Source organism: Tachysurus fulvidraco, chromosome 1, assembly GCF_022655615.1.
Source record: "Tachysurus fulvidraco isolate hzauxx_2018 chromosome 1, HZAU_PFXX_2.0, whole genome shotgun sequence".
In the NCBI taxonomy this organism is placed as follows: Eukaryota; Metazoa; Chordata; class Actinopteri; order Siluriformes; family Bagridae; genus Tachysurus; species Tachysurus fulvidraco.
The window spans coordinates 18,167,990-18,190,904 of NC_062518.1; the positions used below are offsets into that span (position 1 = coordinate 18,167,990).

General features: G+C 40.9%; 1 protein-coding gene across 5 annotated transcripts; it reads left to right on the top strand.

Annotated features, from left to right (window-relative positions):
* The first annotated feature begins 1,760 nt into the window (after positions 1 to 1,760).
* Positions 1,761 to 17,134, top strand: LOC113647013 (cell wall protein AWA1-like). 5 transcript variants are annotated; one of them, XM_047821982.1, is made up of 27 exons: positions 1,761 to 1,856; positions 2,071 to 2,162; positions 2,288 to 2,488; positions 3,297 to 3,389; positions 3,555 to 3,705; positions 3,950 to 4,032; positions 4,149 to 4,346; positions 5,298 to 5,390; positions 5,492 to 5,642; positions 5,897 to 5,979; positions 6,096 to 6,293; positions 7,220 to 7,312; positions 7,414 to 7,564; positions 7,819 to 7,901; positions 8,018 to 8,215; positions 9,127 to 9,219; positions 9,323 to 9,470; positions 9,745 to 9,827; positions 9,944 to 10,141; positions 14,094 to 14,186; positions 14,352 to 14,502; positions 15,302 to 15,384; positions 15,486 to 15,665; positions 15,931 to 16,026; positions 16,104 to 16,245; positions 16,441 to 16,524; positions 16,760 to 17,134. In XM_047821982.1, the coding sequence occupies exons 1-27, from the start codon at positions 1,835 to 1,837 to the stop codon at positions 16,804 to 16,806; spliced, it is 3,288 nt and encodes a 1,095-aa protein (XP_047677938.1). In that variant the 5' UTR covers positions 1,761 to 1,834; the 3' UTR covers positions 16,807 to 17,134. The 5 variants fall into 5 exon arrangements, with proteins under 5 accessions (XP_047677938.1, XP_047677948.1, XP_047678061.1 ...); XM_047821992.1 differs by lacking the exons at positions 7,819 to 7,901; positions 8,018 to 8,215; positions 9,127 to 9,219; positions 9,323 to 9,470; XM_047822105.1 differs by lacking the exons at positions 4,149 to 4,346; positions 5,298 to 5,390; positions 5,492 to 5,642; positions 5,897 to 5,979.
* The last annotated feature ends 5,781 nt before the right edge of the window (positions 17,135 to 22,915 follow it).

Genomic DNA, 22,915 nt, shown 5'->3' on the forward strand with positions numbered 1-22,915 from the left:
ATGTGGATGTGGATGTAGATGTGGATGTGGACATGGATGTAGATGTGGATGTACTGTAGATATAGATGTGGATGTGGATGTAGATTTGTATGTGGACATGGATGTGGATGTAGATGTGGATGTAGATTTGGATGTGGACATGGATGTGGATGTAGATGTGGATGTGGACATGGATGTAAATGTGGATGTGGACATGGATGTGGATGTAGATGTGGATGTGGACGTGTATGTGAATTTAGATGTGGCTCTGGATGTGGATGTAGATATAGATATGCTTTCCTCAGTCTCCGTAATAAGTTGAGACTCTCCTGGTCTTTCTTGCTGATAGACCAGGTTGAGTGACGAGGTGAAGTTCTCCACCAGGTGAACACCAAGGAATTTGGTGCTGTCCATCAATGTTTAATGGAGAAAGGTCTCCCTGTGCTCTCCTGAAGTCAACACCCATCTCTTGTCTCATAAGTTTTTGAGTATTGAAGCTTGTCTTATTCACGTGTCATGCACACAGATCGGTCACCTTTCCGGTTCTGATAGAAAATTCTTTCTTTCTTTCTTTACACAGTTCACTGTCTACTGGTTCATCACGTAGCTCCGAGTTATCTGCTGATCACTGATGTCTTATTTAGAAATGTAAATTAACATCAGATAAAGGTTGAAGCTCAGGTCCTAAAAAGATAACAATCCAAAGTATGATAGAAATGTTCCACAGCATGTTTCTGGTTTTATCTGTAAAGTCAGATAACATTTTTGTTTTGTTTTTACTAACGAGTCACATGACACCAGGGAGAGAAAATGGCTAATATGGCACAATATGTAGATTTACACTTAGGGGTGTACTTACTTTTGTGCACAGCGGTTTAGACGTTAATGGCTGTGTGTTGAGTTATTTTGAGGTGACAGCAAATTGACACTGTTATATAAGCTGAACACTGACTACTTTACATTGGAGCATGTGGTGGCCTAGTGGTTAAGGTGTTGTTCTACCAATCAGAAGGTTGTGAGTTCAATCCCAGGTCCAGCAAGCTGCCACCGCTGGGCCCCTGAGCAAGGCCCTTAACCCTTAATTGCTCAGTTGTATAAATATGAGATAATATAAGTCGCTCTGGATAAAGGTGTCTGCCAAATGCTGTAAATGTAATGCAATGGAGCACAGAGTCATTTCTTTAGTGTTGTCACATGAAAATATATAATAAAATATTTACATAAATGTGAGGGGTCTGGGTTCGATTCCCACCTCCACCTTGTGTGTGGAGTTTGCACGTTCTCCCCGTGCCTCGGGGGTTTCCTCCGGGTACTCCGGTTTCCTCCCCCGGTCCAAAGACATGCATGGTAGGTTGATTGGCATCTCTGGAAAATTGTCCATAGTGTGTGAGTGTGTGAGTGAATGAGAGTGTGTGTGTGCCCTGTAATGGGCTGGCACTCCGTCCAGGGTGTATCCTGCCTCGATGCCCGATGACGCCTGAGATAGGCACAGGCTCCCCGTGACCCGAGAAGTTCGGATAAGCGGTAGAATGAATGAATGAATAAACTCGCCAATCACAGAGTAGCTGAAGTGTGTTTTCCACTTATTATTATCCACACAAAGAAATCTAATATTTGTATCTGGGTTTTGATTGTAAACATGAGACTATTCCCATTACACAGTGGTATCCAAAACTAACCCTGAAAGTTCCTGTTCCTCTAACATCTTGCTTAGTTTTTAACCCATAATAAACCTGTATATCCACTTTTGATGTCTCTGATGTGGTATCACATCCCTGTAGATGCCACTCCCTCAGACTTTAAATAGAGCGTCTCACCTGGTCGAACATCACACGCTATACATCATTCATGTTCAATGTTTCATCACGTCTCATCAGGTACTGAACCTTTGTTTCTTTCCAATTTCATTTAGAAATGGAATAATAATAATTATTATTATTTACTTAAATGTAACGAAATTTGGAAAACTGTGATTATTATATTATATAATTATTATTTTCTTTACTAATTATTAGGTTCTATGAAACGTATTAGGACTGAATAAATATCCGTATATAAAACTGTGCTGTAATCATCAGTGTTTGTTCTCAGACATGATGGAGTCCAGACTGATGGTGCTGCTTTTGCTCTGCTCTGTTGCTCATGTCACTGAAGCCCAGCTGCTGTCAGTGACAACAACAAATGTAAGAAAAACCTAAAACTCAGCTCATACTGTGTACTTTAATCTACTTTAGAATGTTATAATGGGTCACTCTATACAGAGGACAGGAGGATCATGATGGTACATTTTCTTTGTTCTGATCTGCAGAGCTTCATCAATACGACCTCCTGCGGCACCACCAAGCTGTGTGTGTTTAGTTCGCCTAACTGCAATCTTACAGGAACCTCCAACTGTTTCTTCAGCTCTACTAAGTACAATAATAGCATACTGACTGTGGAAATGTCCGGCACCACTTCAGGATACGTGGCACTGGCACTCACACCCGCTACCAACCCACTGATCGTGCTAGTAAGTAACGTACTTATAAAATCTATTTTACAGTGGTTAAGGTGTTGGATTACCACTCAGGAGGTTGTGGGTTCGATTCCTTTGTAAGGCTACTACTGCTCGCCCCCTAAGCAAGGCCCTTAACACTCAGTTGTATTAAAATAAATAGACAAACATTTGAGAGTCTCTGAAAGGGGGTGGAACAGGGGGGTAAATAGTGGCAATGTAAGTGACAGTAACGGTCTCGTACATGTATTAGTCCATTATTCCAGCTCTGTCTGGCTCTTATTCCTTTTAGAAGTGATGGCAGAAAAAGACTGTTGTTGCTCCTCTTGGTTTCATATCGTCATACGGTTGAAATCCCAAAAGCAGTTTGTAAAAGCTCATGTAAATACCACTAGGAAGCGGCAGTTCATAAACTGCTGGATTTAATGGACCAGGACAGAAAATTGTAACCAGCCATTTGATGGTTTTTTTTTTTTGGCCATTTGATTAAGTAATAACAGCTGTACACTCCACCTAGTGCCTTGATAAATAGTGTGGAACAACAGCCATGATTCACCTCAGTAGTGTTTATCATGTCGTCTCATGGTATTTGTGCTGAAAAGCCAGATGCTAAAACACACAGTAAACTGGTCAAACTGGTAGACCATCTCTGAGCACTGGCAGAAGGAAACGGCTTCTAAAATACTGCTAATACCAGATCATTATTTCTAACAACACCACAGTGATGTAATTAGCCAAGCAGCCATTTTGTGATCAGTATAACTGAAGAATTAGGAATTGAATGGAATTTACTTTGACCAATGTGAGTAATTCTTCTTTTCAGGGGACTGTTGGGTTCGTCTGTGGCAACAATGACTCCGGCCCCTTCTTCGAAACAGTTTCTCAGAATGGCGTAGTGCTGACTCCTGCTAACATGGTATGATACCGACGGACGTTTGCTTGATTTTTGTCTATAAAACCTGAAACGTAAATAATTTATAAACTGATGAGACTTTCATACAGAATTATAAAAAAATGTGTAACTCCGAATGTTCTGACAGAGATCTCTGACCCCAATGTCACTTTCTGTCTCTCCTCATAGACCGCCCTAAATATCACTAATATTCAGGGTTCAGTAATGAATTCCCCGAGTGTTATTCAATGTACCTTCAATGTCGCCTTCTTGAATATCAGCATCCCGGCCAATGTTCAGCTGCCTTCCAATCTCACCATCCTTACTGGAACCTCAACCGGTGAGCTTTCACACCAGTATCCTTATATTACTTGTATCAGGGGACTATGGCTTTGCCCTAGGGGACTATTGGCTTTGCCCTAGGGGACTATTGGCTTTGCCCTAGAGGATTATTGTCTTTGCCCTACCTTCCCACTGCAGGATTTAGTAGCTCTACAAAAGCTCAGAACACACAGCATGACAAAACTGACCCAAAGCGCAGAGATTGGAGTGTTCAATGAAGGTTCTTTGTTCCAATCCCACAGGAACAACACTGGGAAATGCAACCACAGTGTTCAGCTCGAGCGGAACGTTAGACCTGGCAAATCCCACGAGCAACGTTCTAGGGGTATTTAATGTTACTCAACACTGTTTAACACCACAGATGTGTTGTGTGTCATTATGTTAATGATATTGATGGTTCCGGAGCTAATGTTGGTTTATTGTCTGTCTATTAATCCTCAGACGATCACTAGTGTGGGTTGTGGCACCACCAAACTGTGTGCATTTAGTTCGCCTAACTGCAATCTTACAGGAAACTCCAGCTGTTTCTTCAGCTCTACTAAGTACAATAATAGCATACTGACTGTGGAAATGTCCGGCACCACCTCAGGATACGTGGCACTGGCACTCACACCCGCTACCAACCCACTGATCGTGCTAGTAAGTAACGTACTTATAAAATCTATTTTACAGTGGTTAAGGTGTTGGATTACCACTCAGGAGGTTGTGGGTTTGATTCCTATGTCCAGGCTGCTACTGTTGGGCCCCTAAGCAAGGCCCTTAACACTCAGTTGTATTAAAATAAATAGGCAAACATTTGAGAGTCTCTGAAAGGGGGTGGAACAGGGGGGTAAATAGTGGCAATGTGAGTGACAGTGACCGTCTCGTACATGTATTAGTCCATTATTCCAGCTCTGTCTGGCTCTCATTCCTTTTAGAAGTGATGGCAGAGAAACTGTTGTTGCTCCTCTTGGTTTCATATCGTCATACGGTTGAAATCCCAAAAGCAGTTTGTAAAAGCTCATGTAAACACCACTAGGAAGCGACAGTTCATAAACTACGGGATTTAATGGACCAGGACAGAAAATTGTAACCAGCCATTTGATAGTTCTTTCTTTCTTTCTTTCTTTCTTTCTTTCTTTCTTTCTTTCTTTCTTTCTTTCTTTCTTTCTTTCAAGATCATGTATGTATATATTTTTTCAAACAAAATCTGCCATCTCTTATTTGGAGCTAAAACAAATGGCTTCCTGTCCCCTTTGTGCTCCCTGTATAGAATAAGTAATACCAGTTGTACACTAAACCTAGTGCCTTGATAAATAGTGTGGAACAACAGCCATGATTCACCTCAGTAGTGTTTATCATGTCGTCTCATGGTATTTGTGCTGAAAAGCCAGATGATAAAACACACAGTAAACTGGTCAAACTGGTAGACCATCTCTGAGCACTGGCAGAAGGAAACATCTTCTGAAATACTGCTAATACCAGATCATTATTTATAACAACACCACAGTGATGTAATTAGCCAAGCAGCCATTTTGTGATCAGTATAACTGAAGAATTAGGAATTGAATGGAATTTACTTTGACCAATGTGAGTAATTCTTCTTTTCAGGGGACTGTTGTATTCGTCTGTGGCAACAATAACTCCAACCTCTTCTTCGGAACAGCTTCCCAGGCCGGCGTAGTGCTGACTCCTGCTAACATGGTATGATACTGACAGAAGTTTGCTCAATTTTTGTCTATAAAACTCTGAATGTTCTGACAGAGATCTCTGACCCCAATGTCACTTTCTGTCTCTCCTCATAGGCTACCCTAAATATCACTAATGTTCAGGCTTTAGTAACGAGTTCCCAGAGTGTTATTCAATGTACCTTCAATGTTGCCTTCTTGAATATCAGCATCCCGGCCAATGTTCAGCTGCCTTCCAATCTCGCCATCCTTACTGGAACCTCAACCGGTGAGCTTTCACACCAGTATCCTTATATTACTTGTATCAGGGGACTATGGCTTTGCCCTAGGGGACTATTGGCTTTGCCCTACGGGACTATTGGCTTTGCCCTAGGGGACTATTGGCTTTGCCCTCTGGCTCAGCTGCTTCCCACTGCAGGGTTTAGTAGCTCTACAAAAGCTCAGAACACACAGCATGACCAAACTGACCCAAAGTGCAGTTATCGGAGTGTTCAATGAAGGTTCTCTGTTCCAATCCCACAGGAACAACACTGGGAAGTGCAACCACAGTGTTCAGCTCGAGCGGAACATTAGACCTGGCAAATCCCGCGAGCAACGTTCTAGGGGTATTTAATGTTACTCAACACTGTTTAACACCACAGCTGTGTTGTGTGTCATTATGTTAATGATACTGATGGTTCCTGAGCTAATGTTGGTTTATTATCTGTCTATTAATCCTCAGACGATCACTAGTGTGGGTTGTGGCACCACTAAGCTGTGTGTGTTTAGTACGGCTAACTGCAATCTTACAGGAACCTCCAACTGTTTCTTCAGCTCTACTAAGTACAATAATAACATACTGACTGTGGAAATGTCCGGCACCACTTCAGGATACGTGGCACTGGCACTCACACCCGCTACCAACCCACTGATCGTGCTAGTAAGTAACGTACTTATAAAATCTATTTTACAGTGGTTAAGGTGTTGGATTACCACTCAGGAGGTTGTGGGTTCGATTCCTTTGTAAGGCTACTACTGCTCGGCCCCTAAGCAAGGCCCTTAACACTCAGTTGTATTAAAATAAATAGGCAAACATTTGAGAGTCTCTGAAAGGGGGTGGAACAGGGGGGTAAATAGTGGCAATGTAAGTGACAGTAACGGTCTCGTACATGTATTAGTCCATTATTCCAGCTCTGTCTGGCTCTTATTCCTTTTAGAAGTGATGGCAGAGAAACTGTTGTTGCTCCTCTTGGTTTCATATCGTCATACGGTTGAAATCCCAAAAGCAGTTTGTAAAAGCTCATGTAAACACCACTAGGAAGCGACAGTTCATAAACTACGGGATTTAATGGACCAGGACAGAAAATTGTAACCAGCCATTTGATAGTTCTTTCTTTCTTTCTTTCTTTCTTTCTTTCTTTCTTTCTTTCAAGATCATGTATGTATATATTTTTTCAAACAAAATCTGCCATCTCTTATTTGGAGCTAAAACAAATGGCTTCCTGTCCCCTTTGTGCTCCCTGTATAGAATAAGTAATACCAGTTGTACACTAAACCTAGTGCCTTGATAAATAGTGTGGAACAACAGCCATGATTCACCTCAGTAGTGTTTATCATGTCGTCTCATGGTATTTGTGCTGAAAAGCCAGATGATAAAACACACAGTAAACTGGTCAAACTGGTAGACCATCTCTGAGCACTGGCAGAAGGAAACGGCTTCTGAAATACTGCTAATACCAGATCATTATTTCTAACAACACCACAGTGATGTAATTAGCCAAGCAGCCATTTTGTGATCAGTATAACTGAAGAATTAGGAATTGAATGGAATTTACTTTGACCAATGTGAGTAATTCTTCTTTTCAGGGGACTGTTGTGTTCGTCTGTGGCAACAATAACTCCAACCTCTTCTTCGGAACAGCTTCCCAGGCCGGCGTAGTGCTGACTCCTGCTAACATGGTATGATACTGACAGAAGTTTGCTCAATATTTGTCTATAAAACTCTGAATGTTCTGACAGAGATCTTTGACCCCAATGTCACTTTCTGTCTCTCCTCATAGGCTACCCTAAATATCACTAATGTTCAGGCTTTAGTAACGAGTTCCCAGAGTGTTATTCAATGTACCTTCAATGTTGCCTTCTTGAATATCAGCATCCCGGCCAATGTTCAGCTGCCTTCCAATCTCGCCATCCTTACTGGAACCTCAACCGGTGAGCTTTCACACCAGTATCCTTATATTACTTGTATCAGGGGACTATGGCTTTGCCCTAGGGGACTATTGGCTTTGCCCTACGGGACTATTGGCTTTGCTCTAGGGGACTATTGGCTTTGCCCTCTGGCTCAGCTGCTTCCCACTGCAGGGTTTAGTAGCTCTACAAAAGCTAAGAACACACAGCATGACCAAACTGACCCAAAGTGCAGTTATCGGAGTGTTCAATGAAGGTTCTCTGTTCCAATCCCACAGGAACAACACTGGGAAGTGCAACCACAGTGTTCAGCTCGAGCGGAACATTAGACCTGGCAAATCCCGCGAGCAACGTTCTAGGGGTATTTAATGTTACTCAACACTGTTTAACACCACAGCTGTGTTGTGTGTCATTATGTTAATGATACTGATGGTTCCTGAGCTAATGTTGGTTTATTATCTGTCTATTAATCCTCAGACGATCACTAGTGTGGGTTGTGGCACCACTAAGCTGTGTGTGTTTAGTACGGCTAACTGCAATCTTACAGGAACCTCCAGCTGTTTCTTCAGCTCTACTAAGTTCAATAATAACATACTGACTGTGGAAATGTCCGGCACCACCTCAGGATACGTGGCACTGGCACTCACACCCGCTACCAGCCCACTGAACTGGCTAGTAAGTAACGTACTTATAAAATCTATTTTACAGTGGTTAAGGTGTTGGATTACCACTCAGGAGGTTGTGGGTTCAATTCCTTTGTACAGGCTACTACTGCTCGGCCCCTAAGCAAGGCCCTTAACACTCAGTTGTATTAAAATAAATAGACAAACATTTGAGAGTCTCTGAAAGGGGGTGGAACAGGGGGGTAAATAGTGGCAATGTAAGTGACAGTGACGGTCTCGTACATGTATTAGTCCATTATTCCAGCCCTGTTTGGCTTTCATTCCTTTTAGAAGTGATGGCAGACAAACTGTTGTTGCTCCTCTTGGTTTCATATCGTCATACGGTTGAAATCCCAAAAGCAGTTTGTAAAAGCTCATGTAAATACCACTAGGAAGCGGCAGTTCATAAACTGCTGGATTTAATGGACCAGGACAGAAAATTGTAACCAGCCATTTGATGGTTTTTCTTTCTGTCTTTCTTTCGAGATCATATATATATTTTGCTCTTACATTTTCAAATAAAATCTGCCATTTCCTATTTGGAGCTAAAACAAATGGCTTCCTGTCCCCTTTGTGCTCCCTGTATAGAATAAGTAATAACAGCTGTACACTCCACCTAGTGCCTTGATAAATAGTGTGGAACAACAGCCATGATTCACCTCAGTAGTGTTTATCATGTCGTCTCATGGTGTTTATGCTGAAAAGCCAGATGCAAACACACAGTAAACTGGTCAAACTGGTAGACCATCTCTGAGCACTGGCAGAAGGAAACATCTTCTGAAATACTGCTAATACCAGATCATTATTTCTAACAACACCACAGTGATGTAATTAGCCAAGCAGCCATTTTGTGATCAGTATAACTGAAGAATTAGGAATTGAATGGAATTTACTTTGACCAATGTGAGTAATTCTTCTTTTCAGGGGACTGTTGTGTTCGTCTGTGGCAACAATAACTCCAACCTCTTCTTCGGAACAGCTTCCCAGGCCGGCGTAGTGCTGACTCCTGTTAACATGGTATATGATACTGACAGAAGTTTGCTCGATTTTTGTCTATAAAACTCTGAATGTTCTGACAGAGATCTCTGACCCCAATGTCACTTTCTGTCTCTCTTCATAGCCCATCCTAAATATCACTAATATTCAGGCTTTAGTAACGAGTTCCCAGAGTGTTGTTCAATGTACCTTCACAGTCACCATCAATACCATCATCCCGGCGAATATTCAGCTGCCTTCCAATCTCGCCATCCTTAACGGAACCTCAACCGGTGAGCTTTCACACCAGTATCCTTATATTACTTGTATCAGGGGACTATGGCTTTGCCCTAGGGGACTATTGGCTTTGCCCTAGGGGACTATTGGCTTTGCCCTAGGGGACTATGGCTTTGCCCTAGGGGACTATGGCTTTGCCTTCTGGCTCAGCTGCTTCCCACTGCAGGGTTTAGTAGCTCTACAAAAGCTCAGAACACACAGCATGACAAAACTGACCCAAAGTGCAAAGATTGGAGTGTTCAATGAAGGTTCTCTGTTCCAATCCCACAGGAACAACACTGGGAAATGCAACCACAGTGTTCAGCTCGAGCGGAACGTTAGACCTGACAAATCCTGCGAGCAACGTTCTAGGGGTATTTAATGTTACTCAACGCTGTTTAACACCACAGCTGTGTTGTGTGTCATTATGTTAATGATACTGATGGTTCCTGAGCTAATGTTGGTTTATTATCTGTCTATTAATCCTCAGACGATCACTAGTGTGGGTTGTGGCACCACCAAGCTGTGTGTGTTTAGTACGGCTAACTGCAGTCTTACAGGAAGCTCCAGTTGTTTCTTCAGCTCTACTAAGTTCAATAATAGCATACTGACTGTGGAAATGTCCGGCACCACTTCAGGATACGTGGCACTGGCACTCACACCCGCTACCAGCCCACTGAATGTGCTAGTAAGTAACGTACTTATAAAATCTATTTTACAGTGGTTAAGGTGTTGGATTACCACTCAGGAGGTTGTGGGTTCGATTTCTTGTCCAGGCTGCTACTGCTGGGCGCCTAAGCAAGGCCCTTAACACTCACTCAGTTGTATTAAAATAAATAGACAAACATTTGAGAGTCTCTGAAAGGGGGTGGAACAGGGGGGTAAATACTGGCAATGTGAGTGACAGTGACCGTCTCGTACATGTATTAGTCCATTATTCCAGCTCTGTCTGGCTCTCATTCCTTTCAGAAGTGATGGCAGAGAAACTGTTGTTGCTCCTCTTGGTTTCATATCGTCATACGGTTGAAATCCCAAAAGCAGTTTGTAAAAGCTCATGTAAACACCACTAGGAAGCGACAGTTCATAAACTGCTGGATTTAATGGACCAGGACAGAAAATTGTAACCAGCCATTTGATGGTTTATCTTTCTTTCTTTCTTTCTTTCTTTCTTTCTTTCTTTCTTTCTTTTGAGATCATGTATGTATATATTTATTTGAAAAAATATATATACATACATGATCTCGAAAGAAAATGCAGCGAGTTCTCCCTGTATAGAATAAGTAATAACAGTTGTACACTCCACCCAGTGCCTTGATAAATAGTGTGGAACAACAGCCATGATTCACCTCAGTAGTGTTTATCATGTCGTCTCATGGTGTTTGTGCTGAAAAGCCAGATGCAAACACACAGTAAACTGGTCAAACTGGTAGATCTCTGAGCACTGGCAGAAGGAAACATCTTCTGAAATACTGCTAATACCAGATCATTATTTCTAACAACACCACAGTGATGTAATTAGCCAAGCAGCCATTTTGTTATCAGTATAACTGAAGAATTAGGAATTGAATGGAATTTCAATTCCATTCAATGTTGAGGACACAAACGACGCTTTAGGACTCACATTTATGGACTTACTAAACTCACTTGGGCTCAAACAAAACATCACTAGTGCAACTCATCGACGTAACCACACACTAGATTTAATAATATCACAAGGAATAGATGTCACTGATATAGATATATATCATACCTCAAAGTGATGACATCACAGACCATTACCTTATAATGTACACACTACCTATAGAACAGACTAACTATGTCTCACCACGTTATCGACTCGGTAGAACCATTATTCCGACCACCAAAGACAGATTCACAAATAACCTGCCTGATCTGTCTGGACTTCTTACTGTACCCTCAAACTCAAACGACCTAGATGCAATGACTAACAGCATAGACGCTATATTCACTAGCACATTAGACACTGTTGCCCCAGTCAGATTACAGAAGGTTAGAGATAAAACACTTGCACCATGGTATAATAGTCATACTCACACCCTCAAGAGGGAGACCCGTAACCTCGAACGGAAATGGAGAAAAACTAAATTAGAGGTTTTTAGAATTGCGTATAAGGACAGTATGTCCAGCTATAGACAGGCTCTAAAAGCTGCTAGGGCTGAGCACCTGAGCAAACTCATAGAAAATAACCAGAACAATCCCAGGTTTTTATTTAGCACAGTGGCTAGTTTAACAAAAAAACAGAAATCTGAACACACTATTCCATCACAGTTCAGTAGTGAGGACTTTATGAGATTCTTCACTGATAAAATCGAAAGTATCAGAAATAAAATATGTGACGCGTAACATATGAGAGCAACCAGTGACACAATCTCACCTAAGGCTTTACACAGCTTTACAAGTACAGGACAGGAAGAGTTAGATAAACTTATTACTACAGCTAAATCAACAACATGTTCACTAGACCCCATCCCAACTAAACTACTGAAAGAAGTGTTACATAAAGCTGGTGAGCCTCTTCTTAATATCATTAACTCCTCGTTATCTTTAGGTTACGTCCCGAAGTCTTTTAAGTTGGCAGTTATTAGGCCACTCATCAAAAAACCTGACTTAGATCCTAATGAACTATCAAATTACAGACCTATCTCACACCTCCCGTTTATGTCTAAAATACTTGAAAAGGTTGTGTCTGTTCAACTGAGCTCCTTCTTACAGGAGAGCAACATCCTTGAAAAGTTTCAGTCAGGTTTCAGGCCCCATCATAGCACAGAAACTGCACTTGTGAAAGTTACAAACGACTTGTTCTTAGCTTCGGACCAAGACTGTATGTCACTATTAGTTCTACTTGACCTTAGTGCTGCATTCGACACTATAGACCACAACATTCTTCTAGCTCGCTTACAAAATTACAAAGGTATTCATGGACAGGCTTTAAGCTGGTTTAGATCCTACCTGTCTGATCGATACCATTTTGTAGAATTAAATGGTGAATCCTCCAGTTTATTACCAGTTAATTATGGGGTCCCTCAAGAATCAGTTCTCGGACCTCTGCTTTTCTCTATATACATGCTTCCATTAGGGAACATTATTAGAAGACATGCGATTAGTTTCCATTGTTATGCTGACGACACACAGTTATATATCTCATCAAAACCAGATGAAATAGCCACAGTGTCCAAATTAACTCAATGCCTTAGAGAGATAAAAGACTGGATGAGCTGCAACTTTCTATTGTTAAACTCCGATAAGACAGAAATACTACTCATAGGTCCAAAAACCAGTGCACAGAAACTCTCACAACTTAACTCCCATTTAGAGGGATGTACTGTTACTAGTAGCTCGACAGTGAAAGACCTCAGTGTTATATTAGACAGCAATTTGTCTTTTAAAAATCATATCGCCCATACTACCAAAACAGCCTTCTTCCGCCTTAGAAATATTGCCAAGCTGAGAAACATCCTGTCTGTATCTGATGCTGAGGAGCTAGTTCATGCCTTCATGACCTCTAGACTGGACTAGTGTAATGCATTACTAGGTGGTTGTCCTGCATCTTTAATAAATAGGTTACAGTTAGTCCAAAATGCAGCTGCCAGAGTTCTCACTAGGACAAGAAAGTATGACCATATAACCCCAATTTTATCATCTCTACACTGGCTACCAGTTAAGTTTAGAATTGACTACAAACTGCTGCTACTTACATACAAGGCTCTTAATGGTTTAGCTCCCATGTATCTAACTAGTCTTCTAACATGTTACAATCCTTCATGCTCTCTGAGATCAGAAAACTCAGGACTTTTGGTAGTTCCGAGAATATCTAAGTCTACTAAAGGTGGTAGAGCGTTTTCGTATTTAGCTCCCAAACTTTGGAATAGTCTTCCTGATAGTGTTCGGGGCTCAGACACACTTTAGCAGTTTAAATGTAGATTAAAAACTCATCTCTTTAGTCAGGCGTACACATAATACATCCCATAATATCATGCACCAGTACATAAGACCGGCAAATTTTTATGAACAGCAGATATGTCAATCCCTTTCCACTGCTTCTCTCTTTGTACCTATCCCGAGGCATCCAGACATTGTACCAGCTCCCAACGTCCTCTGTGGGACGAAGCCTTTGGACGTCCACTGAGCCGAGGCCGACTCTAAGAATCCTGAGACATCTCCAGTTAGACTCTGTGATACTAAGGAGATCCAAAGTCCATGATCCTTACACCAATACAACATTTAAATGACTGTATATTACAATCACACCCCCAGTGTCACCCATATGAGGATGGGTTCCCCCTTGAGTCCGGTTCCTCTCAAGGTTACTTCCTTTACCAATTTAAGGGAGTTTTTCCTTGCCACTGCTGCCTGAGTCACCTCAGACTTGCTCATAGGGGAATAAATACATACAGATTGTGAACTATATACATCTAATAATAACCTAGAATTTTTATTCTGTAAATTCTTATTTCTTTTATTATTCATTATTTCCTTTATCATTAACTATGTCTTCCTTCTGCTCTATGTTTATGCTCTGTAAAGCTGCTGAGACAATGTCTATTGTAAAAAGCGCTATACAAATAAACTTGAATTGAATTGAATTTACTTTGACCAATGTGAGTAATTCTTCTTTTCAGGGGACTGTTGTGTTCTTCTGTGGCAACAATAACGCCAACCTCTTCTTCGGAACAGCTTCCCAGAACGGCACCGTGCTGACTCCTGCTAGCATGGTATGATACTGACGGACGTTTGCTTGATTTTTGTCTATAAAACCTGAAACGTAAATAATTTATAAACTGATGAGACTTTCATACAGAATTATAAAAAAATGTGTAACTCTGAATGTTCTGACAGAGATCTCTGACCCCAATGTCACTTTCTGTCTCTCCTCATAGACCGCCCTAAATATCACTAATGTTCAGGCTTCAGTAACGAGTTCCCAGAGTGTTATTCAATGTGCCTTCAATGTCGCCTTCTTGAATATCAGCATCCCGGCCAATGTTCAGCTGCCTTCCAATCTCGCCATCCTTACTGGAACCTCAACCGGTGAGCTTTCACACCAGTATCCTTATATTACTTGTATCAGGGGACTATGGCTTGCCCTAGGGGACTATGGCTTTGCCCTAGGGGACTATTGGCTTTGCCCTAGGGGACTATTGGCTTTGACCTCTCCGCTCCTCTGGACATACCTCTCTGGTCATTCCAAAATGCAATTATGAGAAGTTTGGAGGCCGGTCATTTGCCATCAAGGGACCAAAGCTGTGGAACGCACTTCCAGCACATTTACGACCCATCACTGTGCTGAGTGTTTTTAAATCGCAGCTGAAGACATATTTATTCATACAAGCTTTTAACGCGTAGACCCGGTTTCAACTGCTATTTTATGTTTCAATGTGTTCTTATTGATTCTATTTATTTTGTTTTCTATTGTTGTTTTACTGGAAAGCACCTTGTGCTCCTTTTGGCTGTTGTAAGGTGCTCTATAAATAAAATTTGATTGATTGATTGATTGATTTGACCTAGGGGACTGTTGGCTTTGCCCTAGGGGACTGTTGGCTTTGCCCTAGGGGACTATGGCTTTGCCCTAGGGGACTATTGGCTTTGCCCTAGGGGACTATTGGCTTTGCCCTAGGGGACTATTAGCTTTGACCTAGGGGACTATTGGCTTTGCCCTAGGGGACTATGGCTTTGCCCTATGGGACTATGGCTTTGCCCTCTGGCTCAGCTGCTTCCCACTGCAGGGTTTAGTAGCTCTACAAAAGCTCAGAACACACAGCATGACCAAACTGACCCAAAGTGCAGAGATTGGAGTGTTCAATGAAGCTTCTCTGTTCCAATCCCACAGGAACAACACTGGGAAGTGCAACCACAGTGTTCAGCTCCAAAACAACGTTAGACCTGGCAAATCCTGCGAGCAACCTTCAAGGGGTATTTAATGTTACTCAACAGCTGTGTTGTGTGTCATTATGTTAATGATACTGATGGTTCCTGAACTAATGTTGGTTTATTATCTGTCTATTAATCCTCAGATGAACATCACTAGTGTGGGTTGTGGCACCACCAAACTGTGTGTGAACAATGCGGCTAACTGCAACCCTGCAGTCAACTCCAGCTGCTTTTTCGCTTCAGCTCAATTAATAAACCAAAATTTCACCTTTCAACTCAGCGGCCCAACAACAGGATATGTGGCACTGGGACTTTCTCAATTGGTAAAGAGTGAATAAAAAACATAACTATTCCTGTAAATATAATATTTCATAGTTTTTCAGTGCAGTTTGAGTTTTAATTTAACTGAAATGTCCTTTAATACATTATGCTGTTTTTATGGTTTTATGTTGAAACTAGTTCCAGTTAAAAACGTTTACTGTTATGTTTTTAATAATCAACAGACATTCAATTACGTGTTTGTGTGTGTGTGTGTGTGTGTGTGTGTGTGTGTGTGTGTGTGTGTGTGTGTGTGTGTGTGTGTTTAAGGGAACTTCTGTTGTATTTGTCTGTGGAAGTAACAGCAGTAACTTCCTCTTCACACCAGCTACTCTCGTCGGCACGGCTTTGCTCCCTGTTAATTTGGTAAGACGCAAAACTCTTAATCTCCTAGTGTGTAAAATGAAGGGCAGGAATTCACACGAGTTACTCTTGTTCTTCAGAACACTGTGTACAGTGTTCAAGGTGCTGTATCACAAAACCTTGTTCAGTGTATCTTCAACACCAGCAGCATTCTGAACATCACCGGCCTCAAAAGTACAAACACCTCGTTCAGAATCGCCATCATGAACGGAAGCATCAACGGTGAGCTTTTGTTTTTTTTTTGGATGTAAAGAACATTGTGTAAAATGCAAACCGTGAAAGCGGTCTACAAAACAAAATTTCTACAAAACAATTTTTTTATGGAAAATTGGTGAGATATTAATGAGTTCATCATGAACTACAGAACTATTGGGATTAAGATTAAGTAACATAACTTTCTCCACTGCGATTGTACAGGAAATCAACTGGGACCTGCAAATGTCGTGTTCGACTCCCTACAAGCAGTAAACCTGAACAGCAGCCCAACCATCACGGCTCATGGTAAACACACACACACACACACACACACACACACACACACACACACACACACACACACACACACACACACACACACACACACACACCAGGCTCTTACAGATACACTGCTCTTTACCTGTAATAAAGCAACACACTGTTTTATAGACTTTATCTTCTATTTCATATGAATTGTGCCCACTAACATTCTCTCTCTCTCTGCCCCCCCCCTCTCTCTGTCTCTCTCCCTCCCCCACAGTGTTGGCTGTACTGTTCAGTGCCCTGACTCTATGTCTCCTATATTAATCCCCAGGGTCAGTGATGATTAGTGTGGTTGTAAACATATGAAGCCATCCTTAGTTGGCTGAACATAAAAAAATGACTGTGTGACTTTTACATATATCTAATTTGCATATCTTCTTTTTTAAAATGTAGTTTTAAGTTTAAGAGATAGTATAGTTAAGAGACCTTAATGTAACTGCTACAGACTGCTATAGACATCGTTCACAATCTGACACTTTAATGAAAGAATTGATTCATGTTTACTTGATAATTTCATTTGCTTCTGTATCCACAATGAAAAATGTTTTCACTTCATCAACCTAAATGAATAAAAGTACTTCAGTAAAAGGTTCTTCCAGTTCTGGAACTTCATAGCAGATCATCTGGTCTGTATATTTAATAGGTGCGAACTTCCTGACGCAACCCTCCTTATGTTAGTCCAGCTCAGTTCCGGCACTGAGAGTTCATCTGTCTGATGACCTGAAATACCTGAAATCCATCATTTAAACATAAAGAAAACTGAAACAATTTGAAAAATGAAGCAGAACTACATGTTTTTTTTAAATTATTCTAAATCTTATAATCTATTTAATTATTCTAAATCTTATTAATCTTTGTTATGTTGCTACGTCCTGTTCATTACAAGCTAATATTTACTTTAGTACAGAAACCAGCCCAATGCACAGGCAAACATTCCTCAGATCATTACATTATTGGTTACTAGCTTTTTTGTATATTACACTAACGTATTATTAAGACAACATAGAAACATAAATCTAGATATTGCATAAGTATTCACCCCCTCTGCTGTGAAACCCCTAAATCAGGTGTGGTCCTACACAGGAGGTCACAAAAAGATGTGAAGATCCACCTGTGTGATCTGTCAAATGATGTCAGTATAAAATACACCAGGTCTGAAAGGCCCCTGAGTCTGTAACACTTCTATGAAAGCAACATGAAGACCTACTGTAGGAGAAGGATGGGTTAAGAAAACCATCCCCTGAATGAAGTATGGTGGTGCCAGCATCATGCTGTGGGGAGGCTTTTAATTGTCAAGGACCGGAAATCTGTTGAGAGTTCAGATGTCACCGATGTCACGAGATGCAGAGAAATTCTTGAAAAAAAACTGTTTCAATCTGTTAAAGCTTAGAGATTGCGAAACATGTTTACCTTCCACCAGGACAATGAACCTGAACAAACTTCTAAAACTACGTACGAGTCCTTTAGTGACACTTGTTTTCGGATTGCGTTGGAAACCTTCTGCCCACTAGGATGCGCCCTAGTTTGCACGGGTTAGTGTTGAAAACACAAGATCAACTATCAGAGTTGGTCTTACCGTGAACGCAGGTGTCCTTCGAAGTCCCTTGGTCCTCTAAAAAAGGATCCTCTTCAAGTTCTTCTACCTAATCTATTGTTTGAATCTTTTAGATGAAGGAGTCAGACTTAGACCTTCTTGCCTTTTCAGGATCCTCACAACGGGAGGCCTTGTTTTTATTAAATGAAGTGTAATACAGATAAATGTCTGTGGTATATGTAAAGTAAAATAAAAGAAAATTACAAATAAAATCTCCTTCAAATAATCAAACAATTCTAGCGTAAGTAGAAATAGTTAAAATGCAAAGATAAGAACAAACCAAGAAACACTCTCCGAGTGTAAGCCTGCGTTTGTTCTCCTGATGCACCCCCTATAAGCAATAACAGAGTATTATACACTCCCCCGGTCCAAAGACATGCATGATTTTGAGTGGCATCTCTGGAAAATTGTCCGTAGTGCGTGAGTGTGTGAGTGAATGAGAGTGTGTGTGTGCCCTGTGATGGGTTGGCACTCCGTCCAGGGTGTATCCTGCCTCGATGCCCGATGACGCCTGAGATAGGCACGGGCTCCCCGTGACCCGAGAAGTTTGGATAAGCAGTAGGGAATGAATGAATGAATGAATGAATGAATGAATGAATGAAAGAAAACTTAGAACAATTCTATAATCTTCTTTCAGCAAGATGGGTCTTTATAAATCTGTCTAGGTACAGTGTCTGTTCCTCCTGTTGTTGAATCAGCTTCCTTCTGAATCTCTTCTTCACAGTTTTAATCAGATACGTTCAGTTTCTTTATTTCATACAACAGTGTCCCCATTTCCTTTAGTTTACTTTCCATACCTTCCTTGTTCCTTGCTTTCTGTCTCTGTTGTCTTTTATTTAGTTTTTTGTCTTTTTGCGGATGACATTGTCACATAAGGATAACCAGTTACAGGCGATATGGCAGTTACTCCACTCCTAAAATTTCTATCCACAAGCTAAACTGGAACGGTTTAAAAAGAAACATGTAAATGTCTTGGAATGGCCTAGTCAAAGCCCAGACATCGATCCAATAGAGTCTGTGGCATCTTTCCACCAATGAAACCCAACTAACTGAAGGAGCTGAAGCAGTTTTGCAGTGCTTCAGCTCCACCACTCCAGAAACTTGATTTTAACTCCAGGCTGAAAATCAGACAAACACCAAGGGGGTGAATACTTTTGCAACCCACTACTTATAGAAGCCTTATATATATATATATATATATATATATCTATATATATATATATATATATATATATATATATATATATATATATATGTGTGTGTGTGTGTGTGTGTGTGTGTGTGTGTGTGTGTGTGTGTGTGTGTGTGTGTGTTTATATGCATATCCTCCTGTTAAATGCACAGAGGTGTTGTGTGAACATCGACAGAGGATGGACGAAGGGTTAAGGTCAAATCTTTATTTACTGCCAACGTGACGGAAACTGATTTTGCAGACGGTTTTATCAGTGACTTGCAGAGCGACTCTGCGTATCATTCATCGTCTGTTCCAGCTGAATTAGAGGACTCTGGCCCTCAAGTGTGTGATGCAGGTACAGATACAGGCACAGAAGTAGGTGAAACAGATACTTCAGGAAATTCCACTGATCTATTTCTTAGAAATGTTACGATATTTAAACCTTTGGGCCACTTTTTACTTCCTGCTTCGACTAAACTCAACATTGTTAAGGAGACTGAAAATATACACAAGCTGCACGTTATGTATAATAAATAAACTTACATCACTGCTTAAACAAAAATGGCCCAGAGTCGGATGAGGACATCGCTAAAGTTCATGAAATCTATCAGAAGATCTGATCTGTTCTCTGCATGTCATGCAGGAACAATGAAAGTCCAGCTATGTGGAGCCTAAGAAAAGGATTTTAATGAAGAGATAAGAACAGGAGAGAAAGGTTAATTATGTAGTAGCTGTGCAAGACACTTTAAAAAGGTCTCGTCCGTCTCCCTCAGATGTTCTGAGTGACAGTAATCATGGTCAGATAACCAAATCAAATGATTTTGTTGGTCAAAATACTGTTTAAATCTAATACTGTACCAGACCGCCATTAAAGTCATTGACACTTTATGGTCTGTAAAGACAAGGCATAAAGTATTAGCTTGTTAGCTTGTTTAGTGCTTACATCTCTATCATCGGATGCATTAACACTGGTTGCCTAGGTTACAGACTTAAGATACCGTGAGTAATGCATTTTTTTAACCATGAAATTCTGGCTTTTCTTGGATAATAATATAATCTAATGTTCAGAGTCTGTAAACATGTGTTGGAGTCATGGGAGTGGCCACAGTACATGTGTTCATACACAGATAAAGATCATTAATGCCAGAAAATAAGAACTGTCAATCAATGAGATATGTTAATTTAGACCTCCAGAGACATTTACATAATAAATAATTCAATGTTTTAGGTTTATATTTTTGTTTGTGATCATATATACAGCCTGGGCATATATCATCAGCCTGACTGGCCCTTTTCTCTAACCTCCAATGTTGTGTAAACTCACTCGGGACGTAGAATGAGTGTTCTGTTATTACAACAACCGCCAATTTTTTACATCAACACATTCCTCTCTACACGATTTATCGTTAATTAAAATGGGATTAATGTTTAAAACCATGCACCTAAAAATCACTGTAACGATCTACAATTCTATATTATTCACTTATTACAGTTCCTTAGCATTTTATTTACACATTGTCATTTGTGGACAGTTTTATTTCTGAAACCCTCCAACGACACAAGCGTAATATTGTATACGTGTCTTACTGTAACCAGCCTGTCAATCAAATCTGGTGGTTCTATTCAGTTGAACATTCTTTAAATGTTTGCCGTTTATTCGCTTGGATTGCGGTGGTATTTGAAGCGAGGAGGTGGAATTAAGACTGGCACATTTTTAGAGTGTTTTGCCTGCTTGATGTTGCTCAATACTGGAATTAGATCTTATCTGTATGAGACACGAGTAAAAGGTATTATTTTATCTACTGCTCAGACATGAGAGATGCCTCTCAGGAACAACCTGCAGCTCTCGATCATCACTGACACCTGACCTTAGCAGAAATGCATGGCATAGAGTGTCTCATTAGAATGTAATAAAAACCCTGTAATTGTATTCTGTCACAGATTCTAATGATGCAGTAAGAGCTGAAAATGCTGGTAGAGAGAAATGACCAGCAGAAAATCCTTAACTAGACAAAAAAATCAAGACTAGTTTGTGTCCAGATGAATGCTCCATGCTGTGCCATCCCGTGTCCTGGCTTCTGTTTACACAGCAGCTTGTTCGGTAACTCTAGCACCTAGAAGGCAGATTTCACTCCAGACTAGAGGTCTTCTCGGGTCTAAAGAAACATACCCGACCCGAAGTGACCCGAATCACTTTTTACCGAACCCGACGTGCATAATTTTTTTTTTTAAGAAAGACCCGACCCTAGACAAACACGAAAAAATTAGACCAGAGTCTAAAACTAAAGAGCTGATTATCGACTTCAGGAAGAGACAACAGCAGCCCTATTCTCCTCTTATGATCAGCGGGACCCCTGTGGAGAGGGTGAGCAGCTTCAAGTACCTCGGTGTAAACATCTCCGAGGACCTGACTTGGACTACCCACACTCAAACACAGGTTAATAAAGCCAGGCAAAGACTGTACCATCTGCGACAGCTGAGAAAATTCAGGGTCTCACCAGCAATCCTGAAAACTTTCTATTCAGGGGCCATAGAAAGTGTATTGTCTCAGTGTATCTCAGTGTGGTATGGGAACAGCTCCAGTCTAGACTGCAAAGCCCTGCAGAGTGTTGTGCTCTTACAGAGTCTGCTCTCCCTTCTCTGCAGGACACAAACACACTGATACAAACACACTGATATGTTCACACATACAAACACACCGGTACTAGTGATGTGCGGGTCGGGTTTTTTCCAACCCGCGGGTCCCGCTTTTATGAAATTATTGGCCCGCCCCGCACCACTGTATCTATTTTTACAATCCGCCCCGCCCGCACCCACGGGGTTTGCACGAATTGCACGCAACATGTTTTTTATATTTTGTTTTTAATGACCCGCCCCAACCCGCCCCGTGGGTCACCCGCGGGTTATGAGACAATACAAACACACTGATACGTTCACACTGATATGTTCACACTGATATGTTCACACTGATATGTTCACACCGATACAAACACACTGATCGGTTCAGGCTCAGTTCAGTGAGGATGAGGTCTCTCCTAGCAGGTGGAGGACTGGTTCTCAGTTAGTCCTCAGGTGGACACGTCTCTTGGCAGTGCAGTTATAGTGAATACACCAAGCACAAACTGTTACATTCTGTTTACTGTCATTTTCAGTAGCTTCCTATTGTACAGGATGTTTACTGCTGACACATTGGACGTTACCTAACTAACAATAAACTAATTAATGCACATAACATATGGGCTAGTCATTACACCTTATTATCCCTAGTTAAGCATCTTACAAACTAGTTGAGCCGGTATCGTTGTAGCATATCATGTAATAATAAAATACAAATGAAATAATTATCCCTGACTGAATGTCTATGCCGTGTCACCAGAGTAAAGAAAACACTTGTGGTTTTGTATTTATAAGCAATTATATAAAGCATCATACAATTTGTCAGTGAACTTTGTACACACTGGGTGTGGGGACAGATTTCTGTTTTGGTTTCTTTCTCTCTGTTCTATAGAATCAGGTCTAACTCTACATCATCGCAGCATTTCTGCTGAGCCACTGTAACTGGATCTGAGAACTGATTCATCACTGAAATAAAACGTGATTAAAAA